At 39.6% G+C, this 23205-nt stretch overlaps 4 protein-coding genes across 6 annotated transcripts; 3 read left to right on the top strand and 1 right to left on the bottom strand.

Annotated features, from left to right (window-relative positions):
• Positions 1 to 1605: 1605 nt before the first annotated feature.
• Positions 1606 to 4938, bottom strand: fam167b (family with sequence similarity 167 member B). Its single transcript, XM_010772611.1, has 2 exons — positions 4505 to 4938; positions 1606 to 3461 (listed from the first exon to the last, which is right to left on the bottom strand). Exons 1-2 carry the CDS (start codon positions 4802 to 4804, stop codon positions 3198 to 3200), a joined length of 564 nt encoding a protein of 187 aa, XP_010770913.1. The 5' UTR covers positions 4805 to 4938; the 3' UTR covers positions 1606 to 3197.
• A 1368-nt stretch (positions 4939 to 6306) lies between these two features.
• zgc:154055 (myotubularin-related protein 9) lies at positions 6307 to 14753 on the top strand. Of its 2 annotated transcripts, none has more exons than XM_010772614.1 (12): positions 6307 to 6344; positions 6529 to 7064; positions 8237 to 8305; positions 8674 to 8794; positions 8990 to 9115; positions 10351 to 10524; positions 10603 to 10820; positions 11366 to 11527; positions 12180 to 12321; positions 13438 to 13658; positions 13754 to 13905; positions 14503 to 14753. In XM_010772614.1, the coding sequence occupies exons 2-12, from the start codon at positions 6880 to 6882 to the stop codon at positions 14619 to 14621; spliced, it is 1689 nt and encodes a 562-aa protein (XP_010770916.1). In that variant the 5' UTR covers positions 6307 to 6344; positions 6529 to 6879; the 3' UTR covers positions 14622 to 14753. The 2 variants fall into 2 exon arrangements, with proteins under 2 accessions (XP_010770916.1, XP_010770917.1); XM_010772615.1 differs by having other exon boundaries at positions 8237 to 8293.
• Positions 14754 to 14871: 118 nt separating this feature from the next.
• On the top strand, positions 14872 to 19037 carry tdh2 (L-threonine dehydrogenase 2). 2 transcript variants are annotated; one of them, XM_010772613.1, is made up of 9 exons: positions 14872 to 15244; positions 15377 to 15577; positions 16118 to 16160; positions 16243 to 16313; positions 16439 to 16588; positions 16673 to 16845; positions 16995 to 17085; positions 17177 to 17446; positions 18157 to 19037. In XM_010772613.1, exons 2-9 carry the CDS (start codon positions 15391 to 15393, stop codon positions 18300 to 18302), a joined length of 1131 nt encoding a protein of 376 aa, XP_010770915.1. In that variant the 5' UTR covers positions 14872 to 15244; positions 15377 to 15390; the 3' UTR covers positions 18303 to 19037. The 2 variants fall into 2 exon arrangements, with proteins under 2 accessions (XP_010770915.1, XP_010770914.1); XM_010772612.1 differs by having other exon boundaries at positions 14872 to 15577.
• A 2001-nt stretch (positions 19038 to 21038) lies between these two features.
• Positions 21039 to 22972, top strand: LOC104946734 (protein CDKN2AIP homolog A; the record flags this gene model as incomplete). Its single annotated transcript, XM_010772618.1, has 1 exon — positions 21039 to 22972. A coding segment is annotated over one exon (573 nt), but the record flags the coding sequence as incomplete, so codon positions are not given.
• Between the last annotated feature and the right edge of the window lie 233 nt (positions 22973 to 23205).

Below are 23205 nucleotides of genomic sequence, written 5' to 3' on the forward strand. Positions count from 1 at the left end.
CCTGCTATGAAAGATTGTAATTAATAATATACATGATGTAATAATATACGAACAGAATCAGATTGATTATAAGTAATTATAATAAATAATGTACCAGATAAATCACCAATTTGGTGATTAGGGACAGTTGTGTTTCCTGTGTTGTGGTGTCAGGTGACAGGTTAAGTATCAAGTAAACAAGTCTATTTTGTCAATTACACATGTGGTTTGTGTCTCAGTGTGGCCAGCGAACCATTTTAAAAATAGACTTTGGCCTTCGTTTTCAATGACAATCAAATAGGAAAATTATAGACAACTTGAGTCACAAACATCTCACTTGCAAAGGGGCAAAAAACACAAATGTCAGTGTAAACGAATCATCATGTTTAACCATTGCTACTCGGAGAATGTTCAGCCCTGCATGTAAACTTCTAAATCTTTCTCTGCTGCAGGCCGCTTCTCTTCTGTTGTGGTGAGCTGCTGCTGCAACAGAGCTCGCGCTGGCAGGAAGTCGGTCCAAACCTTCCAGGAAGTGCAAAGACGTCTGCGTAGAACACTGCCACAGCATAGATTAACACGAAACCACCTGAGCTCACTCTTTTTCCATTAGGGCACATAACAGTGAGAGTGTAACCCTAGAAGGGATAATTAAGTACTTTAATTTTTTACAGTGAGTCTTTTACTGAGCTGATTGCTGTGGTATTATCTGTTTCTGAATGCAGAATCCAACCTGGCACACATTCTCCATAAATATGATGAATGCTGGCACATTTACTACAAAGAACCTCACCATATTTGGAGTTCAGCTTTTGCAGGGCCTTGTGAGGCTTTAAGGGTATTCCTAGTTTCCCTTCGACCACAGCTGTTGCTACTTCTAAATGTGGTTGGAAATCACATTCTGTTACGCAATCAAATCGAGATACTATCAATATGCAAAAAGGTTTTCCAATACTCCTACTGACATACTTCACTGTGCAGGTGCTGCCCCTTTTTTTGCTGCTAACTCACTCAGTCAGTCTTAAACTATTTAAAAAACATATATTCTTAAGTTTGTTTAGTCTCTAAATCCAGCTTCTTCAACATACAGTATGATCAAGTGGTATGATATGGTTAAAGGGTCAAGTGAAACTATCTGCAGGGCAGAGCTGAGAGGCATGAGAAACACAATTCTGCAGAGCTTTGTTGTAAAAGCATTCACTAAAGAATGTGGCCTCAAGAGTGAACTTCGGCCTCTTTGCATCTTTCATATAATATTAATTTCAACTTTTTCGTTCTTATGTCACACAAGAGGTCATCCGTGTCCTGAGGGAGAAGTATGCCGTTTTGTAATCATGTCAACAGTCCTCATTTCAGACAGTGCGCACTCTGGCAAGGCATATTTGGTTTCTTGTTTGACTAATTAAGTCCAACACTGCTCATCCCTCCGGGGCCCCACACTTATGTTTGGAAATTACGGCAGGTCATGAATGTCTCGTGGCAGGAAACAAGAGACTTTTGTGCAGGATGGCTTTAGGATGAAGGATGGATCCCATGGAGGATGTATTGGCAGTTAGGCTGGGAAATATGGATAAATGGTATAGGCAGATGCACAAAACAGCTCAAAGTCTAAGCACGTATTATTTCACGTTTTAATGCTAATACAATACAATCTACAAGTCAAATATATATGGTACAGTCTCATTAATTTTCTGCTGTTTGTGCAAGAAAAACAGTTACATTTTAAGGCACTTCTTTTTATAATCATTTGTCAAATACATACATTTATATTACAGTAGCATATTTTTTACAATAATGCAGTTTCTTTTTTTTTTTTACACCCAACAAAGTAAGAACCAATGTCAAATATCACTCAATAAAAACATCTTCCTACTTGCTAGCTAACATTAATAATATTAAGCTATAATCGGCATTCAACTTTGAGCCGCAGAATACACTTGGTCACCAGCCATATATAGTAATGGAAAACAAAATGCTTTAAGCACAGCCTCCTGCGTCCTGTCGCTGCAGTGGTGAGGCTATGGATATATATTTGGTTTGTGAAGAAGAGGCGTAGAAATGCTGGAGAGTGACCTCCAGCTTCCTTTGAGGATAGTAGTGAGGACAGTAGCTGTATGAAGGCTTTACCAGCTGGAATAAATTGCTGGATTACAGTATTTAGGTTCTGTAATCCAGAGGTTCCTCCTTCTTACTTTTCTTATTTCAGTCCACTCCACATTTAACAGTAATCCAAAGCGTTCCCAACCTTTTGGGCATTAAACATTTTAAATGATCACATAGGAAAAACTGTATGGAAGCGCACATTTTTTGATAAAACTATAATTGTCTGAAAAACAAATGTTTTGCACTCTTGAGGTTCTTTTTACATTTGCGATAAAAGAGTTGATAGTATATTAAAATGCCTTGGCTGAATAAATTCCGTAAATATTTAACTTACATGACATATCAGCTGTTATGCTCTTGGCACATTTTTTTCTTTATCTCCATACATCATGAAACGAGCTCAAATTAAAGAACTTATAGAATTCCTAATGATCTGTCCCCATTTTTAAGTGAATTGGCCATAGCCAGTTTGCATCCTCTACTTTTCTTCTCTGTTTATGGACATTTAATAGCCATGAATTGAGTGTAGCCTATAGTGCTACAAAACTACACTTTGTGTAGCAGTGTATCTGCTCAAAGCTTGTTAAACACGAATATAATCAGTGAAATCAGTAATTATTTTTTTTTTCCTATCCAGTTAATTGTCTCACAATATCTAAAAAAAATATGGTACCCCTGTCTTGGCACCGAACCCTATTTTGGGAACCACTGGTGTAAAGTAAGCTGACCTCTCGAAATCTACTGTGACAATGAAGCTGCTTTTCTGAAGGAAGATTGTTCTTCTGACAATCTTTCAGCATCTCTCCCCTGGGTAAATGGTGCCCTTCCATATCTACCTTCACATTAACAAGCCTTCTTGTTATATCCGATTAACATGACATGTGCAAAGAACAGTGAACAGTAGAGCAGCTGAAGCTCTATCCAACAGGAAGGTGTGTCTGTATTAAGTGGGTGTGGCCCTACAGGTATCCACACTGAGACTTTCTCATGCATGTCAAGCCAAGGTGCACAGTCATGTTCATTCCCACCCACCAATTGGAAGAAATAAGCCTAATATGTAGCCAACACAAACACAGAGGAGGCCATGGGAACATCCTCAGAAACACAAATGAGGGTTTTTAACAGAGTGAGAAACGTCTGGAGTTGATGTTCATCTTGGTGAGGCCCAGGTGTTTGAGGGGGCCGGACAGGGAAAAGGCTGCCTTCATGGGGATGTCACACAGCAGGTCCGACTCCTCGCCACACTCCTCCAGCTCGTACGTGGCATCGTCCAGCATCTCCTTATGGCGGCCACACACCTGCTCCACTTTCAGCCGGTGGATCTCCACACGCAGACGGATCAGCTGACGGGCCAGGTGGTTGTCCTGAACCTGCATCTCCCTCTGTGTGAGGAGGCAGAGAGGGGGAGGCAGACTGGTGAGGTCAAAGTGATCATCAGTAAGGTATAGGAATGTGGAAGCTGTGATTTGGATAGCTCTTCTCATTTATCTTCTTATCAAGGTGTGTAAATCACTGGCATGTAGAGCATACGGGCTGGAGCCTGTGAGAAAACACACATCGTATGGCTGCACAAACTGTTTGTTCAGGCAGTGACGACTGCATGAAGTCAGTCATGTTAGCACTGATTTCAACCCTTGTGCCTCACTATAATACAAGTTCTAATATACCAAGAGGATGAAAATGTCTGCATAAAATCCTTCCATGTGAATATATATGTAAATATTATTTCCTCTTTTACTCAGTTACATTTTCAAACCAATTATGGTCCTGATCATAACTACCAAACAGTCATTCACTTGTAGAGGCTTAATCCAATACATGCCTTTTTGTTTGTATAATGCCACTGTTTGATTGATGTTGGTGCATTTCTATTGCAGTAAACCAAAAAAATTGCATGTTTTGTATTATTATATATATATATATGTATATTATATATATAAGCTGAGGTTGAACCTCCAATATTCAAAAAGAAAAGAAAACCTTACACAGATTGCTAAAATCTATGCAATAGGCATTAACACAGCCAATGGCATAAGGGTTAAGTCAGGCATTCGTGCAGCAGATTTCTGACACCTGAAGAGATTACTGTATGTTGTTTAGAGGTGAATTAGAAAGACAGACATCTGTGTATTCCATATGGATAGGTAACTTTGGAACTAATTTTGGTTTTACAAAGCTGTCAACTCTTTGCAACATTGTATGCACTAAAAGAAACACTATTTTAGTTAGTGAAGCAGCTAGCCAATAACAATAATTACAATCCCAATAGTTGTCCATTTGACTGTGGTTGTTAGGACACATCGTTTGTGTTTAACAACGTGTTGTTTAAGTTGATCAGTCAAATTAGAATACCCCAATATCTTTCTAACTTTGCCAAGCTAATTCAGTTTCAGCAAAACGGAATTTGGGGAAAATAGTCACTCACTAGCTCTTTCCGCAGAAACTCCAAAGCATCATCAATGGTGTCAAAGCCACAGATGTTGCGTACAACCAGCTCTGAGTTCTCATTCCTCAGGATCGTCGGCACGGAGACCTCTGTTCCTCCAGAGCCCGGTTCTGCTGCAGGGAGACCCTCCTTCCAGGGTCCGCTCTGTACCCGCTCCTGCCACTCCAGATAGGACGGTCTGCGGGTCTGCAGCTTCAGCTTCTGTGTGAGGGCTTTCACGCTGTCCAGGTCCTCCGAGTCTCCCTCCGAGGACTCAGCTCCATACTCTTTAAAATCCATCGGCTCAGTGATGAATGCAGGCTTTAGGAATCCACTTGCAGTTTGCACTCTGGGTAAGCAGCTTGGCGATTAAAGCGCAACAGGTCTTTACCTCCTTTATAGGGACATAAGAGGCAGTGACCGCCCATCCCGCAGGAGAGGGAGGCTGGATCATTATTGTAAGGAGCACTGGTCTCCTTAAACTTCATCAAGACCTTAGTGTCGCTATTTATAGCTGTGCATTCATAATTTAAAACAAATTAGACGAATTTAGAGTGAAGCGTTATCCAATCCTGTTATCACTGCATCTGTTCAGTAAAGTGAAGTAACACAGCAACAATAAAGTGTACTTCAATACAAGTTAAAGACATACACTAAACAAATAAAATAGAAATACAGAATCAGCACACTGTTCTGAAAATAAAGTTAAAGATGCCCTATATAATACAGTCATATGACCACTATGGGTGCTGTAGATTGTTTACCCTATATTCTATCTACTATTTTATTATTAATATTTAATGTTTAAGCTGATGGATGCAAAGCTACGTCATAATATCACATCTCTGTTATTGACTTGTTTATGTGTCCTGCACCATGCTTCACAGACAACTACATATTTAAACGTCTTGTATTGTACAGGCCTGTTTTAAATGTACTTGGTAACATTCAGCACTGTATTGCTGCATTTCAAAGGGAAATAATATACTTAGATATATTAAATATTAGGTTTTTTTCAACATCAATCTAGGTGCTCTGGTATTTTTGCAGATAAAACTGTTCAACTTTACAAAATATGATGAGAAAAAAAACGACCAAAAGAGTGCAAATGAGTTTAATGTAGCTCCACTCACACTAAAACAGCCAATATGTTTAATACCTTCCAAGTAGGATATTCTGCATATGAGCTCTCTACTTTTAATACTTAAGATGCTGTACTTCCTCGAGCCAGAGATCAATTGCTTAAAATTATAGCAACATACAAACAGAAGAGAAATAAATTATAAGTACTGTACACCAATTCCTAATAGAATAGCAAGTAAGATAAATTAAGTAAAATAAAAAATGAATATAAATGATACGGAAATTAATAATACTTGGATATATAGGTGTTTTTTTTGTGATATAAAAAAATTAAGCTAAATAAAAACTGAAACCCTTCTTCATCCTGTTGTGATGTAAGCTTTAACTGCTCTAACAACTTTCTGAGTATGAGTGTGCTGCCACCTACTGACCATGTGTGACATAACATGCATATCTGAATCAGTATATCTTATTTTTCCCGCGTGAAATTGGGCGTTGTGTTAAAAGCTCAATTTAAGATGAATAAAATAAAAAAAGATATAAAGCAAGGATAGATGCTATCCAATCGGAAACTGTTGGAATCTGTAAATGTTACTAGCTATGTAAACTGTAGTCGCTGTAAATATAATGTAGGCCTATGATGTCCTTTTTGTTTTTCTGTTATGTTTAGTATTCCTGTGGAACCTACTTGCAGCAGGTCACCCTTGAAAAAGAGATCAATGATCTCAATGGGATTCACCTGCAGCTATAAATAAAGGTTTGAAATTAAATTAAATGAATTCTGAAAACATTTTTAAACAAATATTTTATAAACATAAGTTAGACGTTTCTATAAAAGGATTACAACAAAAAAACGTTTGAAGTCAAGTCAAAATCAGCACATTGTAATACTGTGTGTATAATGCGTGGCCTTGACGATTTCTCTCTCTTTCACTGTGTAGAGCTTTTACAGCAAGATGTGTCACATACAGTCACATCTTCGTGCTGGTGTTTCTCAGGAAACGTGCACTTCCGTCTTCTGTGGCCTCGAGCGACACCGTCTCGTGCTCAGCAGCCACCTGTGTAAGAATAGGTGTAGCAACATTAAGGCCTGGCTATGTTCAGAACCCCCCCCCCCCCCCCCCCCATCTATTAATAGGCCCCTTATCGTCGAACAAACAGAAAGCAACTGCTGTGTTACCCAGCCCCCTGAGTGCAGAGAGGAGGGAGCTTTCATTTTCTCACAGTGAGGCGAGGAAGTGATTTACTTGTGCATTCAGAAGTTCAGCAGCAGCGGAGAAGTTTGCATTGTGATGGAGTTTTCTGAACACATCAAGACCGCCAACGTGGAGGATGTTGTGCTCCGGCAGCCGCTCCATCCACCGGGCAGAGGCACCCTGTGCATCACCGGCCACCACCTGCTGTTTTCGGACAGGGAGGAGGGGAGCTGGCGGCAGGTTCTGCTGCTGCTCCGGAACATCGATGCTATTGAGAAGAGGTGAGGGGGCATGTTATGTTGACCATAGCAGCATGGAATTATTAAAGTAGTATATAATTGCTTCCATTTGTTTTCCAAAAGTGCCAAAAACAACAGATTTTAATTAACAGCCTTTACGATGTAGGCTAATAGATGTGCTTGAAAATACCAATTACAGCACTTAAATGGGAATACGCCCATTTACAGAATTCATACGATTTATTACTGTGATTTAAGACGGTTAGAAAATGAACAATTTCCACATAAAAAAAACTAGAGGGTTGAAACATCCATTTGTCACATTTAGAAACCAGTCTAAATGTGATGTCATCAAGTTTACAATGTAAAACTGCTCCATTGGCAATCATTTGGAGACACTGAGATCAACCAGGGTACTGTTCTATTTGGTTCGATTCTCTGTTTCAGAATTGACAGCATTCACCTATCTACGTTATTAAAAATAACTGACATAAGTGAATTTGTAAGTTCAAGGTAGAGAAAGGTTAATAATCATAAGACATTGTTTCTATACCTCACAGCTGATGTACTTTTTCGTATTGTAAATCATGTAGCTATAGTGCTGCTAGCATGCTTAAGTTATATAATATATAACATTTACATGGGTTTTAACTAATCAGTCCACAAAATCAGTCTCCATTTCATTGCCTAATGATCAGGTAGGGTTGCTCGATTATCGCAAAAATCATAATCTCGATTATTTGGGTCAATAATTTATATCCCGATTATTAAAAACGATTATCCATTTACTTTGAAAACATATTGAAAGAAAAATGTGAACGGTATGTTTTTAACAGTTGATTACCATTAACTTTAAATATAATTCAACTGAAAAACCAATACAAAAAAAATGTATTAAAAAGAAAAGAAAATAAATCGTTTTATTTCGATTATGTTGTTTTCATAATCGTTGCAAGCCAAAATCGTAATTGCGATTAAAATACGATTAATTGAGCAGCCCTGTGATCAGGTACAAACTTAAGGAAATCAAAAGATGGATTTATGTTGTGTTCCTCTTAATAATAAGGTTGTATGGATCATTCTAACTAACTAACTAACTTGTTCAAGAATATACTGTAATCAACACTAACCAACTAAACTAATCATAACCAACACTTTCCGAGAATGTTTAATTAATGTCTAATTCAATTATTCTTCAAATCTTTTTTAACCAGTGTGGAAAACCTTTTGACCTGCTCCGGCCTCTTCTCTAACGCAGGTCTCAGTCAAAGGTTGGACATAATGTGTGTTTCCATGTGTCTGCTGCTCTTATTTGCCCACAGTGCTTAAAGAGGACACATTGCTAACAGCATTACAGCAACTCTATTTTGTCATCGCCTTACACACACACACACACACACACACACACACACACACACACACACACACACACACACACACACACACACAATATATTTTGGTGAGTAGGGGTTGCTCACTCATTGGCCATATAAACACTTTATATACTGACATGGTTCACCTTTCTTTTCTTGCTGCAAGTCTGGTGAAGTCAAAACATGTGGTGTTTAGGCGGGAGTTGACACACAGGGGAATTTTTTGATTTGTTTTTGTTGCAAATAATCATAGCGGTGTGTGTGTGTTATCTGGTTAGCGGTGTGTCTAGGTTACCTGGATCTTCAGGGACGATTACCATCAAGTGTAAAGATCTTCGTGTGCTCCAGCTTGACATCCCGGGCATGGAGGAGTGTCTCAACATTGCACGCTCTATTGAGGTATAAGAAATAGTCTTATAATCATACTAAGCCCCGAAACATAAATTAGGAAATCAGTCATTTCTGTTTATGATAGGATCTTACATCCTTGCTTTGAATACAGCATTACTCACTATTTACGGTGTAGCCCTCATTTGTGCTTTACATCTGATAACACCCTTCTTAACAACAACAATCCTTGGTCACGTTTTCCAGACCCTGTCCTGTCTGGATTCGATGTCGGAGTTGTATCCTTTCTTTTACAGACCCTCTAATGCCAGCCTGCGGGACCAGTGGGGTCTCTCATCCCTTGAAAGGCACTACAGTCAAATGAAAGAACTTGTAAGCACCTCATCCCAACAGTGATCCAAAATCCACATGACAGGATAATTCCAGGGAATCTGCATGCAGAGGTCAAGATTCAGGATATCCCCGATGCTTAGCTTTCATTTGTTTTCCCTTAACTTTAGAATATGCTGCTCACAGCTTAAATGTGTGATTCAATAGACGGATGTCTTCCTCTGGGAATATCATGTTGCCATGGTGAGGGTTGGACCCTCAGGACAGCATTGTTGCGTTTGTTTTAGTGGCACAATGTTCCCAAAATATGCAGGATATCTTAAGTTTTTATCAGGCTAGCCTGGTGACTGTGTTTCTGGTTGGAACTTGAATGGTTACACCCAACTGCCAACTGCCCAGCAGATTCCTGCCCATATATGGGGAATAAAATATTTGTTTAAGTCATTGAAAGCAATAGTTCAACATTTTGCGAATTTTACGCTTATCACTTTCTTGCAGAGAGTAAAATAAGAACATTTCTACCACTCTAATGTAATATATGTTAAATATAAAGGTGTGACCAGAAGACGGTAAGCTTAGCTTATAGCATAAAGACTAGAAACAGGGCGAAACAACTAGCTTAAATCTGCCTACCATCCACTTAAAAGTTCCTTTACACTTTATATTTGAATGATATTATATTATATTTAAATATATTTAATGAAAAACTATTTTGATCAGAACAAAAAGCAAAGTGTTACAAACATTTCAGTTTTATGAAAAGTGACAAGCTAGCTGTAGGCCTGGAGCAACACTTTGTAGAGTTTTGAAAAGGATTAACAAATGCAACGTCCCATTAGACAATTACCTTTAGTTGTCACTTTCTTTAGCTGGCAGGCAGATTTTCCCTTTTTGAAAGAGCCTGGCTAGCTGTTTTACGTAGTTTCCAGTCTTCATGCTAAGTTTATTTTGATTGTAGAGTTATACCAAGTGTTGTTGTTCTTCCTGTGCTTCTCAATTTCGGTAAAACATTTCGTTTTGATGTTAGTCTTGGCCTCTTCTAGATTTTCATAAATGGACAAATGAAGATCAAGTGACACACAAAATGTATTTGCTCTCTAGACTTTTCAGACTGAACAATCCATGAGTGAGCAAGTGCTTTATGCAGACAAAGGGGAACCCGCTCATGTTAGAGCAGTTTCCTGTAACTCTCATAACCTTTTACATAAAAGCTGTTATAGATGTGCATGTTACGTGTAATAAAGTTCAAATATAGTTTCTCTCTCCTCTGTTTGCAGCATGATCGGTGGAGACTGAGCACCGTGAACAGAGACTTCTCAGTGTGTCCCTCTTACCCTCAAGCTGTTATCGTCCCCAAGAGCACAGACGATGACATGCTGGAGAAGGTGGCCAAATTCAGACAGGGAGGACGCTTCCCTGTGCTCTGCTACTACCACAAGAAGAACGGCATGGTGAGGGTCTTTCACGTGTTTCCACTGCTAGTATACAATTTATATATGAAACAAAAAAAACGTTATCCAACCTTTTAGGTAATCATGCGAAGCAGTCAGCCTCTGACAGGAGCCAATAGGAAGCGCTGCAGGGAAGATGAGCAGCTCCTCCAGGCTGTGATTGATGGCTCAGATAAAGGTTACATTATCGACACGCGCTCCAGCCAGCAGGCGTTGCAGGCCCGGATGACAGGTGGAGGATTGGAGTCCAAATCGTGTTATAGCAGCTGGAAGAGACTGCAGAGACAGATGGAGAGGTGTGTGAGTGTGAATTGGTTTTTTAAGATAAGATAAGAAGTACTTTATTGGTCCAATTTGTGAAATATTTGCGTTGCAGCAGCATACAAAGACATGGCATTGTCCAATATAAATGTAAAGACTAGAAATAAACATTCCAAAATGTGAACATCTCAATAGAAATAAAATATCATTAAAAAAAAGTAGAAAATATACATGTTGAATTACAAATGTACAGTAACAAAATATAAAGCAGGATATTATATATAAATAAGTATGTGAGGAATGGAATATTAAATATTAGAATATAAATGTAAGATTTACAGTGTGATTTTAAGTCCAGTTGTCCAAGAGAAGCTATGGAGCAGAGAGTTCTCTGCCAGCCAGAGGTGATTTGTTATATAGAGTTATTGCAGTGGGCAGGAATGTTTTCCTGTATCGGTCCTTGTGACAGCGGACCGGTAGAGGAAAACATTACTGCCTAATGCAATAACTCTATATAACATATGTACACTTATATGTCCCTTCAAACGTACCTCCTTCACCTCGTTGTCTTCATATGCAGGGGTAAAGCGCTGCAGGAGAGTCTGATTAAACTGGTGGAGGCCTGCGGAGACGAGTCCAATAATATGGACCGTTGGCTCAGTAAGCTTGAAAATTCAAAGTGGCTGTCTCACGTCCAAACTGCTCTGTCAACAGCTGGCCTGCTGGCGGAGTGTGTGGAGAGGTAAGAACTACACCCGGGAGTATGTCTGTAGAACGAATACAGAAGGTGTTCCCTTGTCTTAAATCATATTAGTGTTTATAGGGACAGTCAGACCAAATCTCTTTGATAAACCTAGATCAGCCAAATCCGTTTTGGGACAATTAATTTCTGACGAGTTGTAGAAGATGGGATTTTCAGAAGATAGAGAAAAGTTCAAAAATGTGTCATTTTAAGTTCAGATTGCTGTAGAAATGCAGATGAATTAAGACATTAAATGATGAAGGAATCTGACTCTAATCCAAGCCCTTTTTGAGATAATGGCAAACACTTGATTGTTACAGCACCACCTTGAGGTCGATTAGGTTGATTATGTACCTGAGTAGTGGGTGGAATGCTGCAATGCTTTGCTGCTTCGACCCCTTTAATATGATACTAAAAGACAGTAAAATAACACAGGCAAAGGCTGCACATGCATGTAAGAATGAGGGTATAGCATAACAAGTAAGGCAAGCGACAACAAAGACACCTCTAGGACATTATAATAATAATAATCCTCATCATACGGGGGTTACTGTAACTGCTAATAAATAAATGCATGTATGTGTGTTTTTTCTTCAACTCACTTATATCCTATGTAGAGGTAAATGACTGTTTGTGGATTGGTTTTGTCCAGGGACGGTCATTCAGTTCTGGTGCACGGCTCTGAGGGGACAGACTCCACTTTGCTCATCAGCACTCTGGCTCAGCTCATCATGGACCCGAGCTGCCGCACACTGGAGGGCTTCCTGACTCTGCTGGAGAGGGAGTGGGTACAGGTGAGAGTGTGTGTTTGAAGAAAATACTTGGAAAACACTGATTCTCATAAGCAAAGGGTGGCAAAAAAAAGGCATATGGAAATAGTATCCTTAGAACAGGCGCACTTCATATTAAATAAGTTAGTATTTTCAACTGTTTCTGTACCGTTCAAGTTTTTGAGTCTGAAATACATTTTCTTGTCACACCCAAAATAAGAGCATATTGGATTTTGTTACTACTCACACTTGTAGTTTGTCTGCAGAGCTGTTCACAATCTTACATGTGGTTATGACCAAAATCTCTTGCTAAAAAGGAAATTGCTCCACATTCTACCCTTAACAGGAAATGACTTAACAAAACAGAAAAATCCCATTTAGTGTGCTGCTGTTGGCAGAAACAAAACTTGCTTCTCTTCACCTTTTGACCGTGGTGACTTTTCTCTAACAATTCCACCTCCAGTGAAACATTTATCAACATTTAAGGGAAACTATTTTTTCGGAATGTTTCAACATCATACTTAACTACTGTTAAACTAAACAGTGGTTGTAAGCCTTCACAGTGTGCCTGTAGATTTCTCCAAGACTAACAGAGAGTTAGCTTTAGATAATGACTAATTTGCATATTTAAACTTGTTTTTTTAATTTCAATTAGTTAACATTTACCCCATTTAATTCCCATTACAAAATATATTTCACATACTCAGAAATCTCCACTTTAGTAGCATGTACATACAACAAACTTCCCAGTTGAATTCCCATCTATATTGTGGAGGTTTTGTTGATTTATCTTGCATAGCCTAATTTCTTTATTACATTTTATTCCTATAAACCTGACCACAATAGATTGAGTGATACCAGAATAATGAACCTGGCTTTATCCAATATGCAGATTTCTGGTCCAGAAATATTGACAAATTAGCACATAGAAAAGAAGATAATGCATAATTTGTTACATTTAAAATGTGAAGTACAAAACTGACTAACTTAAGTTATCAACTGGTTTAATGCTGATATCTATAAGTTAATGTTTTTACCCTATTCACTTGAAGTGTCTCTCTCCTCAATAAGTTGGATTGCCACTCCATGTCAATACTGTACTATATGTATGAATATGGATATTGCTGTTCTTCTCTGAAGGCAGGTCACCCATTCCAGCAGCGTTGTGCCCACTCGGCCCACTCCCACGCCCGCTTGCAGCAGGAGTCCCCGGTGTTCCTGCTGCTGCTGGACTGCGTGTGGCAGCTGTGGCGGCAGTTCCCCCTGGCGCTGGGCTTCTCTGAGGCGCTGCTCCTCCGGCTGGCCACCGAGGCCTACGCATCGGACTACGGCACCTTCCTGGGTAACAACCAGCAGGAGAGGTCAGTGCAACGGGGCATTAGGGAATTGATGGACGCATAAAATTCAACTTTTTAACTTTCATTTACATCCATTGAAATGTGCTCCTCCCTTTCAGGTGTGCTCTGGGAGTGAAGGAGAACACTTACTGTTTGTTCCAGGCTCTGCTGAGGCCCAGGGAGAGAGACTGCTACTCTAACCCGCTGTATGAGCACACCGAGCTGGCAATCTGGCCCTCAGTCCACCCTCAGTCCCTGCAGCTTTGGAGAGGTGAGCCTTGGTGTATTCCAGGGATGGTTACATTTTAAAGCCGATACCTATAAGAGGTATTTTAAAAACACGTTCATAACCTCAGAACCTCAGTGAGTAAAGATGCATGATTTAATATTCCATGGCTCTGATCTAACCACAATTAAGTGACGTCACTATTGCTAACACAGCAAAAACAAAGAACTGTTCTGACTTTTTTAATGTATTTCAATTTTTTTCTAAAATGTTGTATTGCCAAGTGCATGCCGCCACTAAACAATACTGTTTATGTAGAGGCTGCGATCTTTAAGTCGATTACAGTTAAAGCAATAGAGCTTTGCATTATAGAAATGCAGGCCAATAAATGTATTTTGCAGAATACTCTAAATTTCACCAAATTCATATTTTCATCCACCAATTAAACTGCGGAATAATGTCCGTTCCTAAAATAATTCAAACATTATCTTAATTGTTTTACCTGTGGTTTGTTTCAGCAGCGATACTCATTCAATATGATATCCCCTACAGTGCTTTTATAATTTAGAGTCGTAACCCTAAAACTTTGCTACTTTTCAACTCTAGGATTTTATCAATGCTATGTCTATTTCTCTTCCTAAGGCTTTTTTCTGAGGTGGACCCCACAGACTCATCACCTAGAAGAGGCTCAGGAGGAAATCAGGAACATGGTCATTGAGTGGGGGAAGCTGGCTCTCAGCAGTTGTCCTGCCAGCACATGAAGAAGTGAAGATGTTCAGAACATGTAGAACATGTTACCAATGTGCAATGCCTTTCGACTTGTTATTTTTGACAACTTACCATGTTAAAATGTCCAGTATTTTTATTTTTTTCATAAAAAATGTATAATAAAATGTTACGTGTATGTTTGTTCTGGCCCACTATATATTAACAATGCACTTTGGTGTTTTAAATTCTGCTCAAATGTTTTATGTTTTGCATTTTATTTTATGATTTTCTAACATTTATTTACAATTAGCTATTTTGAATAGAATAAGACTGCATAACAAACACACCTCCCAGTCCTGTTAAGCTCAGCTAAACACTGTTCACAATAGAAATCCCTGTGCACTGCAAGTCAGCATGTTTGCACACACGCAGCTTTGGAAGCTGGAGACTGTAGTCCAGTTCAGTAAAGAGCCACGAGCCCTGTTGTCTTTCTACACCTGCTTATTTATCCAGGTTAGGTGAACTGGAACGGTGACCTATCGGATTATAATATTTTAATTCTGTCACTTAAAAATCTGGAAAACTGTAGTGTCAGCTTCATAAAACAGTTATAGTTTGACGCAGTTGCATCAGCTGGTTTCACAACAAGAATCATCTGCCTCGGATTTTTTGTCAGGTAAAACACTCTTCTGTGTACTATTCAGTTGAATTTGTGTTTAAATGTTATTTTAACACAAGCTGTATTTGCCTTAATAGTCATACCTAATTTATAGATATTCTGTATCATCACAATTTCACTTTTTCTAAGGACTGCTGCCGGACATGCACCCGGGGGTCTTTGTGCCCACTGCGGCTGCGCTGGGCCCGTTTTGCCGAGATTGTCTCAGCAGGACACGGAGTTTGCCCGGTCTCAGCCTCAGCGGTTTGCACCGGCAGATGAGCAGGTGGAACAGCCGGGACTCCAGTAGCCCCCTACCTTCACAGAATAACCCCCGTATCCTTATCACAGGTAATATCACTTTATTTTCTGCAACATTATAGCTGATGACAGTCTTTGTCACATCTACACAAACACTGAAGCTGCCATTGTTTTCTACCACTTTCACTGTGCAGCCCCTGTTGAGTGGCCAACAGCACCTTTAAATGGTGATAAGAGAGTAACTATCCAACATATCCAATGTTTTGACTAAAAGAGGAAAGGCTCACACTCTGGCATCAATGTCACGAGGCAGTACTGGACACATGCTGTCATTTTTATTTGTTGGAGTTGTTTTTTTACGGTGCACCGGCAGCAGGACCTCATTTGAATTCTTCACAATAGGATGTGTACAGACAGCACTGGTGACATAAAAGAGCCAATGAGTGAGGTGAATAATAGCTGGCTGTCACTTTTTGTCCCAGGATAAAGCTTTGATACTAACAACAAAAAAGCTGAAATGTGGTGCTCACAAAAAACATTAGTTGCATTTTCATACCAAACATGTAACCACCAAATATGTATGTGTTTCCTCGGAATATAAAATATAAAAAACGTGGTTTCTGTGCGCAGGTGGTCTTGGGCAGTTAGGTACGGGACTGGCACAGATACTGAGGTGAGATACGTGGACTTCGCATATATGAAAGCTTTTCAAAATGTTTGAAATTTGAATGTTATCATATCTTTATTATGTCTAGGAAACATTACGGAAAGGACAATGTGATCCTGTCTGACATTAAGAAGCCTCAACCTCATGTTTTGAAGAGTGGTATGCAAAACCAAATTCTAAATATGTTCACCTTCTTTGTTGTGTCTTCCTCACAGAATGTCCATGTTGCTGAATCATTAGCTATTCTCTTTAATTGATCTATTTACCTGCTCTTTTCCTATTAGGTCCGTTTGTATACGCTGATGTCTTGGACTACAAACATCTCAGAGAACTGGTTGTGAATAATCGTATCACTTGGATGGTCCACTATAGCGCTCTGCTTAGTGCTGTAGGGGAGGCCAATATGGCTTTGGCACGCAAGATCAACATCACAGGGGAGCTGAAAGCATACACTATTTAAAAGTACAGTTTGTTATTGATTCTTTATAATTAAACCCTGCTTTCTGCTGTCCATGTAGGCCTTCATAACGTGCTGGACCTGGCCCTAGAGAACTGCCTGCGCATCTTTGTCCCCAGCACAATCGGAGCGTTTGGCCCCTCTTCTCCACGTGACCCTGCCCCTGACCTCTGTGTCCAAAGACCTCGAACCATCTATGGCGTGTCCAAAGTGCATGGAGAACTGATGGGGGAGGTGTGGCAATCATGGATAAACTGTTCGTCCCAAAACACATATTTTTTATTATGAAGTGCCATTTATCGCTGACATCTAGCTTGATAAAAAGCACTACAGGTAACAGGAAAGATTTGTTGAACTTAAATAATATTTGTGTTTTTCTGTAGTATCTCCATCATAAATATGGTTTGGACTTCCGCTGCCTACGTTACCCAGGTGTGATATCAGTCAACGGCCCCCCCGGGGGAGGAACTACAGGTATTGCATCACTTTCTATCTGCTACAGATATCCAGTAGCCTACAATCAGTTTGATGTTGTGGACTAAGCTCTGGGCTCTTTTATTTACAGACTATGCCGTTCAAATCTTCCACGATGCTCTCAGCACAGGGCACCATGAGTGCTACTTGCGTCCCGACACCCGCCTTCCCATGATGCATATCTCTGACTGCCACCGTGCCACAATAGAGTTCATGCAGGCACCAGATTGCCAGCTGTCTCTGCGTACCTACAACATCGCCGCCATGAGCTTCACTCCAGAGGAACTGGCCCAGGAGATCCGCAAGCATCTCCCTCACCTCAAAGTCACCTACAATCCTGACTCTGTCCGTCAGAACATCGGTAGGACGTGGTACACATACCTACACATAAAAGCTCTGTCAAAATATAAATAGTTTTAAAAATCCAGCTGTGGTGGCTGAATATAGAAATGCAGATGAAACAATTCTTTACTTTAATTCTAAAAACTGCAAAGGGACTGATCTTTCATATGATGGCAAAAGACATTAAAGGATGTGGCATTTAATTAAATGAAAAAACCTACATTTTAAAAGTGTTTAGGTCCCATGGTCCAAAGCAGCGGTGAGAAGGATTTAGAGGCTTTTATTGGCATAAATGGAATGTAATATTTTAACTGTTTTATAATCACCAGAAGTTAGGAATAGTTGTGTTTTTGTTAGGGTAGAATGAGCCGTTAAGATGAAGTATGAAGGGAGAGGGTCCTCTTCAAAGGATTGCGCCATGTTGTACCGCATTGTATCTATAGTAACCTGCTACCAGAATCCAATGCAGGTCTAATTACAGAGAAAAGGACCAGGGAGTGTGGAACAAACCAATTCTGCAGATGTGTACCATAAGGTGTGCTTATGTGTGGAGGGGTGGCACTCAACAAGCTGTATATGATGTGCCAGATCACTTAGCAGGAAATTAGTTTTTTGCTTAAATCAAACAAACTGCTCTTTTAAGTTTTATCTTCAAAGGATATGTGTCTCATACTGCTACCTTTGTAATATGCTAATAGTAATTGGGTCATTTTGCTTGTCGCTCTGCAGCAGACAGCTGGCCAGTCAGGTTTGACGACACCAATGCCAGGAGAGATTGGGGATGGGCGCCAACTTATGCGCTTGAGGAGCTGGTGTCAGACATGCTGAGATCCATTCGAGAGAAGAGGACAAACGAGGGTTTGCCAGTCAGCTAGCGATACATGCTACACAAAGGCTAACCAATGACATATGTTTGACTTTGCTTCAGCCTGCATATACGACACTTCCTTTCACAAGTTGTCCACCAGTATCCCAGTGTTACTCTGGTCAGTACAGCAATGAACATGGGAATTAGTAAAAGAAAGTGGGAATTCTCAGTCAGATGCTCTCAATGTACAGCGGACAGTGAGACGTCACACACATACACTCAAACACACACACAGTCTTTTTCAGGGAATAATATACTGTCCAAACTTCCTTTCATCCATTTTGTTTTTAATTGTTATAATGGTATCAGCATCACTTTACATCTGTTACTTCAGACGGAACGGAAAAATACTTTAGAGATGTCCAAATGTCATGCTAATCACATCAATGGAAATGTTACCATTTCTATTAAACTGTCCTACTATTTGGAGTTGCACATTTAACACATCTGTTGTACATTTTGATTCCAGGATCATCTGGAACGGCTTGCTCAGTTACCTCTGGACTGTAATGACACAATTCTGGCTGTTTTAAAATGCAATCTTTTATAATAAATATCACACACTATGCAATCCCACTACCCTTGCAGTGGCATCTAACAAGAAGCCTTTATTTTTGCCTTTTTTGCGAACAGTGTGATTTTAGTTATGAATGAGCAGCAATAACAAAAGAAGCCTTGTTAACTGTGGATTACTTTGGAAAGCAATGTACTTTGACTTAAGATCTTGAATAATAAACATGATATTTACCCAAACAGCTGTGATTTTTGCGAATGGTTGAACTTCATGCATCTACATGTATATAGTAATTATAACTGAGTGGGAGATGATGAAGTTTAGGATGATAATGATAACAGACAGTAGTACTGATTATGCTGCTAAATAGGTACATTTTGAAGGTACGTGTTCTTATACTCTTTTATTTTTACACCAACATCATAAATACATTTAGATCATCATAAATAGTTACTTTGCAAAACAGGGTTGACCTTCAAAATACATGATCAACAAATTAAATATGATAATAATATAATTAGTAGCCTCCTCTGTAAGACCAGCTACATACAAAAAGGTTGCTCAAAAAGTAATACATAAAGAATTATAAAGATATAGGCACATAATACAATGATAAACCATTCAGAAGGTGACATTCTGCATATTTCATGTTAATACACTTACTGGTGATAGGGGTTTATATGGGCTCAGAACAGTCTCATAATACACATATGCACACAGAAGGATTCACACTTGTATTTCATGATCCGCATAAGGATTCACACTTGTATTACCGGATCCACACTTGTGTTTGTTAATGCACACACAAATGTGTTCCGTTTCATATACATGTAAATAAAATCCAAATACAGAAAAACGTTTTACATATGTATTTTTGATCCTCACATATTTGTTGTCCGTTTAAATCCCCTAAACCTGCAAACACAAAGCGCTTTTTGTGCATGGATCGCTGTGCATTCGTGTGTGGGTTTTTTGAGACTCCCCTGACAGTCAGCCGATTCGTACTTGTAATTTTTTCTATCTATAGCCAATCAGATGTCTCCTCAATTCTAAGCCAATCACATGAGCGTGCCCCCACGAGGGTAGATTTCTTGCGTTCATGACGTAGCGCTTCATGTACGCATTTTGCGCTGTCCGGAGCTGACGGGTCCATGGAGCCTGCCTGCAGGCGCTAATCTCAGGACACCTCCGCTCTCAGTACAGCGCCACTTTCCGAACAGGAAATGCACGCAAATACAATCTTTTATAATATTAAGGTACAGTGCCATTTTCCGAACCATTAATGAATGCTTGTGTACACAAAAACGGCAGGCAAAACCGTTTTAAATGTGTGCTTCCTGTATGGCGAATACAGCTGCTTTATTTATGTCTGTATGAAGTTGTTGTGAGTGTGGAGGTTAGTTTAGCCTAATCAATCAGTGCACTGAAGCCAGTGCTATGAACTGTTAACGGTGGGAATCCCGCCGGTCATTATCGGCCGATATTCACTCTTAATAGTTTGATCGGTGCTCTCTATAAAGGCCCGATCAGGAGAGCTGGATCTGATCGATATGGATATAAACGCGAGTGTAGTATAACCGGATGCGAGGGAGAGATCAGATCAGCTGCTGAGTCTGACGGAGACAAGCAGCTCTGCATGATCACCTGAAGCTGTATTATGAGACTGTTCTGAGCCCATAGAATCTAGCACCACCACAAGGAGTCTCAACAACGATCAAAAAGGATCAACAAACACCAATTTGAAGCATAAATCCACAACATTTTGACATTGGTGTTTTTTTATTTGGCCTAAAATATTCATACAATTGTATAGTCTACGCCTCATGATATATAGTTTGATGGATGCATGTACAAAAATGCATACAATAAATGACAAAATATAATACAAAGTAATAACATCGATACATTTTGTCGTAGTTGAACATCACTTTGTTGAATTTCTGTTATTTTTATATTTTGTTCCCATTCATGCATTAGTTAAGAGGATTTATTAAAATCCCGTTACCTTGAATAGTCTTTTTAATTGAGGTGGCTACTTGGAAGTTATGGATAAGTTAGATAGTGGGAAGAAATGTGTGCATCCCCAAAAAGTTTCTCTGTCTTTTTATGGACCAACATAGTGTTGATTTCTGTTTCAGTGTAATAACCTACATGCAGGTTTGTTTGTTTCACACCTGAGAAACCTAAGACAGGATAGTTTTTCCTCATTAAATTTGCTTTCTTTGTGCACTCATCAATGTCCTGCCTGTTGTGTCCACCTTTGCAGAGGGTGAGTCTGACAGCGGTGGGAAGAGAGCGAAATCCTCCAGGAAATCAGGCCCTCTTCCACAGGCTCCAGCAGAGCACCAGCCCTTCTTTAACCGCCTCTACAAGGCAGTGGCGTGGAAGCTGGTGTCCGCGGGGGGCTTCGGTCCAAACTTGGACCATTTTGAAATACTTCGTAGCTGTGTGGAGTCATGTAAAGAGACCATGGCCTGTGTGTACGTGCCACTGAAGGACATCACTGGCCTCCCTGCAGGGCGCACACAGAAGGAAGGCCATGTGTGTGAGATTCGCTGTCAGACTGTTTACATGGGGACAGGATACGGGCGCGACGAGGCCGCCGCCAAGGCCATGGCTTCCAAAGAGGCCCTAAAAGTCTTTCAGGGGCGCAAGGTGACAGTAAAGATCTGCAGACGGAGGTACAATGGGAAAGATGTGGAGGATTTGGTGTTGTTGGACGAGCAGCCTCGGAATCAGGGCTTTCCCCCCGCACTCAGCTACCCCTTTCAGGACGAGCAGCTGGAAGAAGGGTCTTCATAGAGCGGAGAATTTCTGAAGTTTGTCGGAAGCATGGGACGTCTACTGAATGGAGCTGCTGAAGGAATCCACGACCGTTTGACTTGGGGAGCATTGAATGACATTCATTTTCCCAATGCATCCACAATACTTTATCAGACAAAAACCGGGTTACATCACCAACACACTGTCACACTGTATTGACAACATTTGCAACCGCTGTCAGTTTTATAGACAGTGAACAGTGTAAGAAAGGGCGAGGAATGGAGCATGTGCCATCATTTAAAAGTCAAACCGCCATATCGGCAAAAAGCAGGAGTCAAACCGTTATAAAGTTATAACAAACAAAGGATACTCTTTAGAATAGTAGGAGGATGTATTGCATTATTTTGATGTGATCGTCCCATCATAACTTTTCTGGCCTTATTGTTCGAAGTTGCGTGTATATATGTCTCCTCTTTGTTCACTCCTGTTGTGACAGGTATTGTTCAGGTGATTTGATCCTGGGAAGGCCTTTCTCTTTTCCTTTTTCGGTTTGTTAAGAGCTCCACTGCTCAGTTACAAGAAAAACAAAAGTCAAATCGATAACTTCTCTTTTTACACTTTTGATTTACTTTGCCAAGGCAAAAAAGACTAAACTAATTGCAGTCACTGTAACTCTTTTTTAAACATGAAGGACTTGTAATTAGTCTTCATAAGAGTTTCAAAAATAAGAATAGCTTAATAATATTATAATTTTTTCATTATTTTTCAACCATAAGTGACTGACATCAACATTCTTTTTTAAATTTCACCCATTAACCATTGCCTTTCACGATGTTTTGATTACATTCTCATCTCTAAAGACCCACACTTGAGTTGTTAAAAGGCAGGAACGTTTCTTGGTAGAGTTATTTGCTGACACCAAAATGTAATTCAAATTTGTCCTACTTGTGTGTTCATGCTGAGTATGTGCTTTCAACGTTAGACTATAAGGAATTGACTGAATCTTCTTTATTTTCATTGCAGTATGTTCAATGAGAACTTCCTAATTCAGTACCCATTGTACTGTACATAGATTTATTAGAAGCCACCACTTTAATTTTTATTTCATTATTTTTCTTCACTGATTTAAAATATACTGTGACCCACACAATGTTCAAAGTATTGTGGTGTCTTAATCAAGAAAATTAATTGAAACGCAGTTTGATGCAGTGTATACAGTTGTGATGGTTTTTGGGGTTAAAGTGCTGCTGTGATGTGTGATTTAATTTGTGTATTGTTTTTTCCAGTTTGAGTTGAAGGTGAACAGGGTTGCAATGATGTGTGAATACCCACACTGTCTCATGTTGCTGTACCAGTGGTCCTGTTTCTATATATTTTTTAAATAAACATAATTTAACCGAGTAAAGTTCTTTGGTTTTTACCTGCAGGAAACAACACTGTCATAACAGCACTGTGATTATATGCAGAAAGTGAGTCAATAATACTGAATGATCTGATTTCACATTAGGACATTCTGACAAGTACACTGTATAAACACTAGGGGTCACTTGTATTCCTTTTAGTGTGTTATATAGTTTTATTTGCATGTAAATGGCCTGCAAAGGATAAAATCCCAAAGTTACTCTCCTGCACC

This window comes from Notothenia coriiceps, unplaced genomic scaffold (genome assembly GCF_000735185.1).
Source record: "Notothenia coriiceps isolate Sejong01 unplaced genomic scaffold, NC01 NC01_scaffold00011474, whole genome shotgun sequence".
Lineage (NCBI taxonomy): Eukaryota > Metazoa > Chordata > Actinopteri > Perciformes > Nototheniidae > Notothenia > Notothenia coriiceps.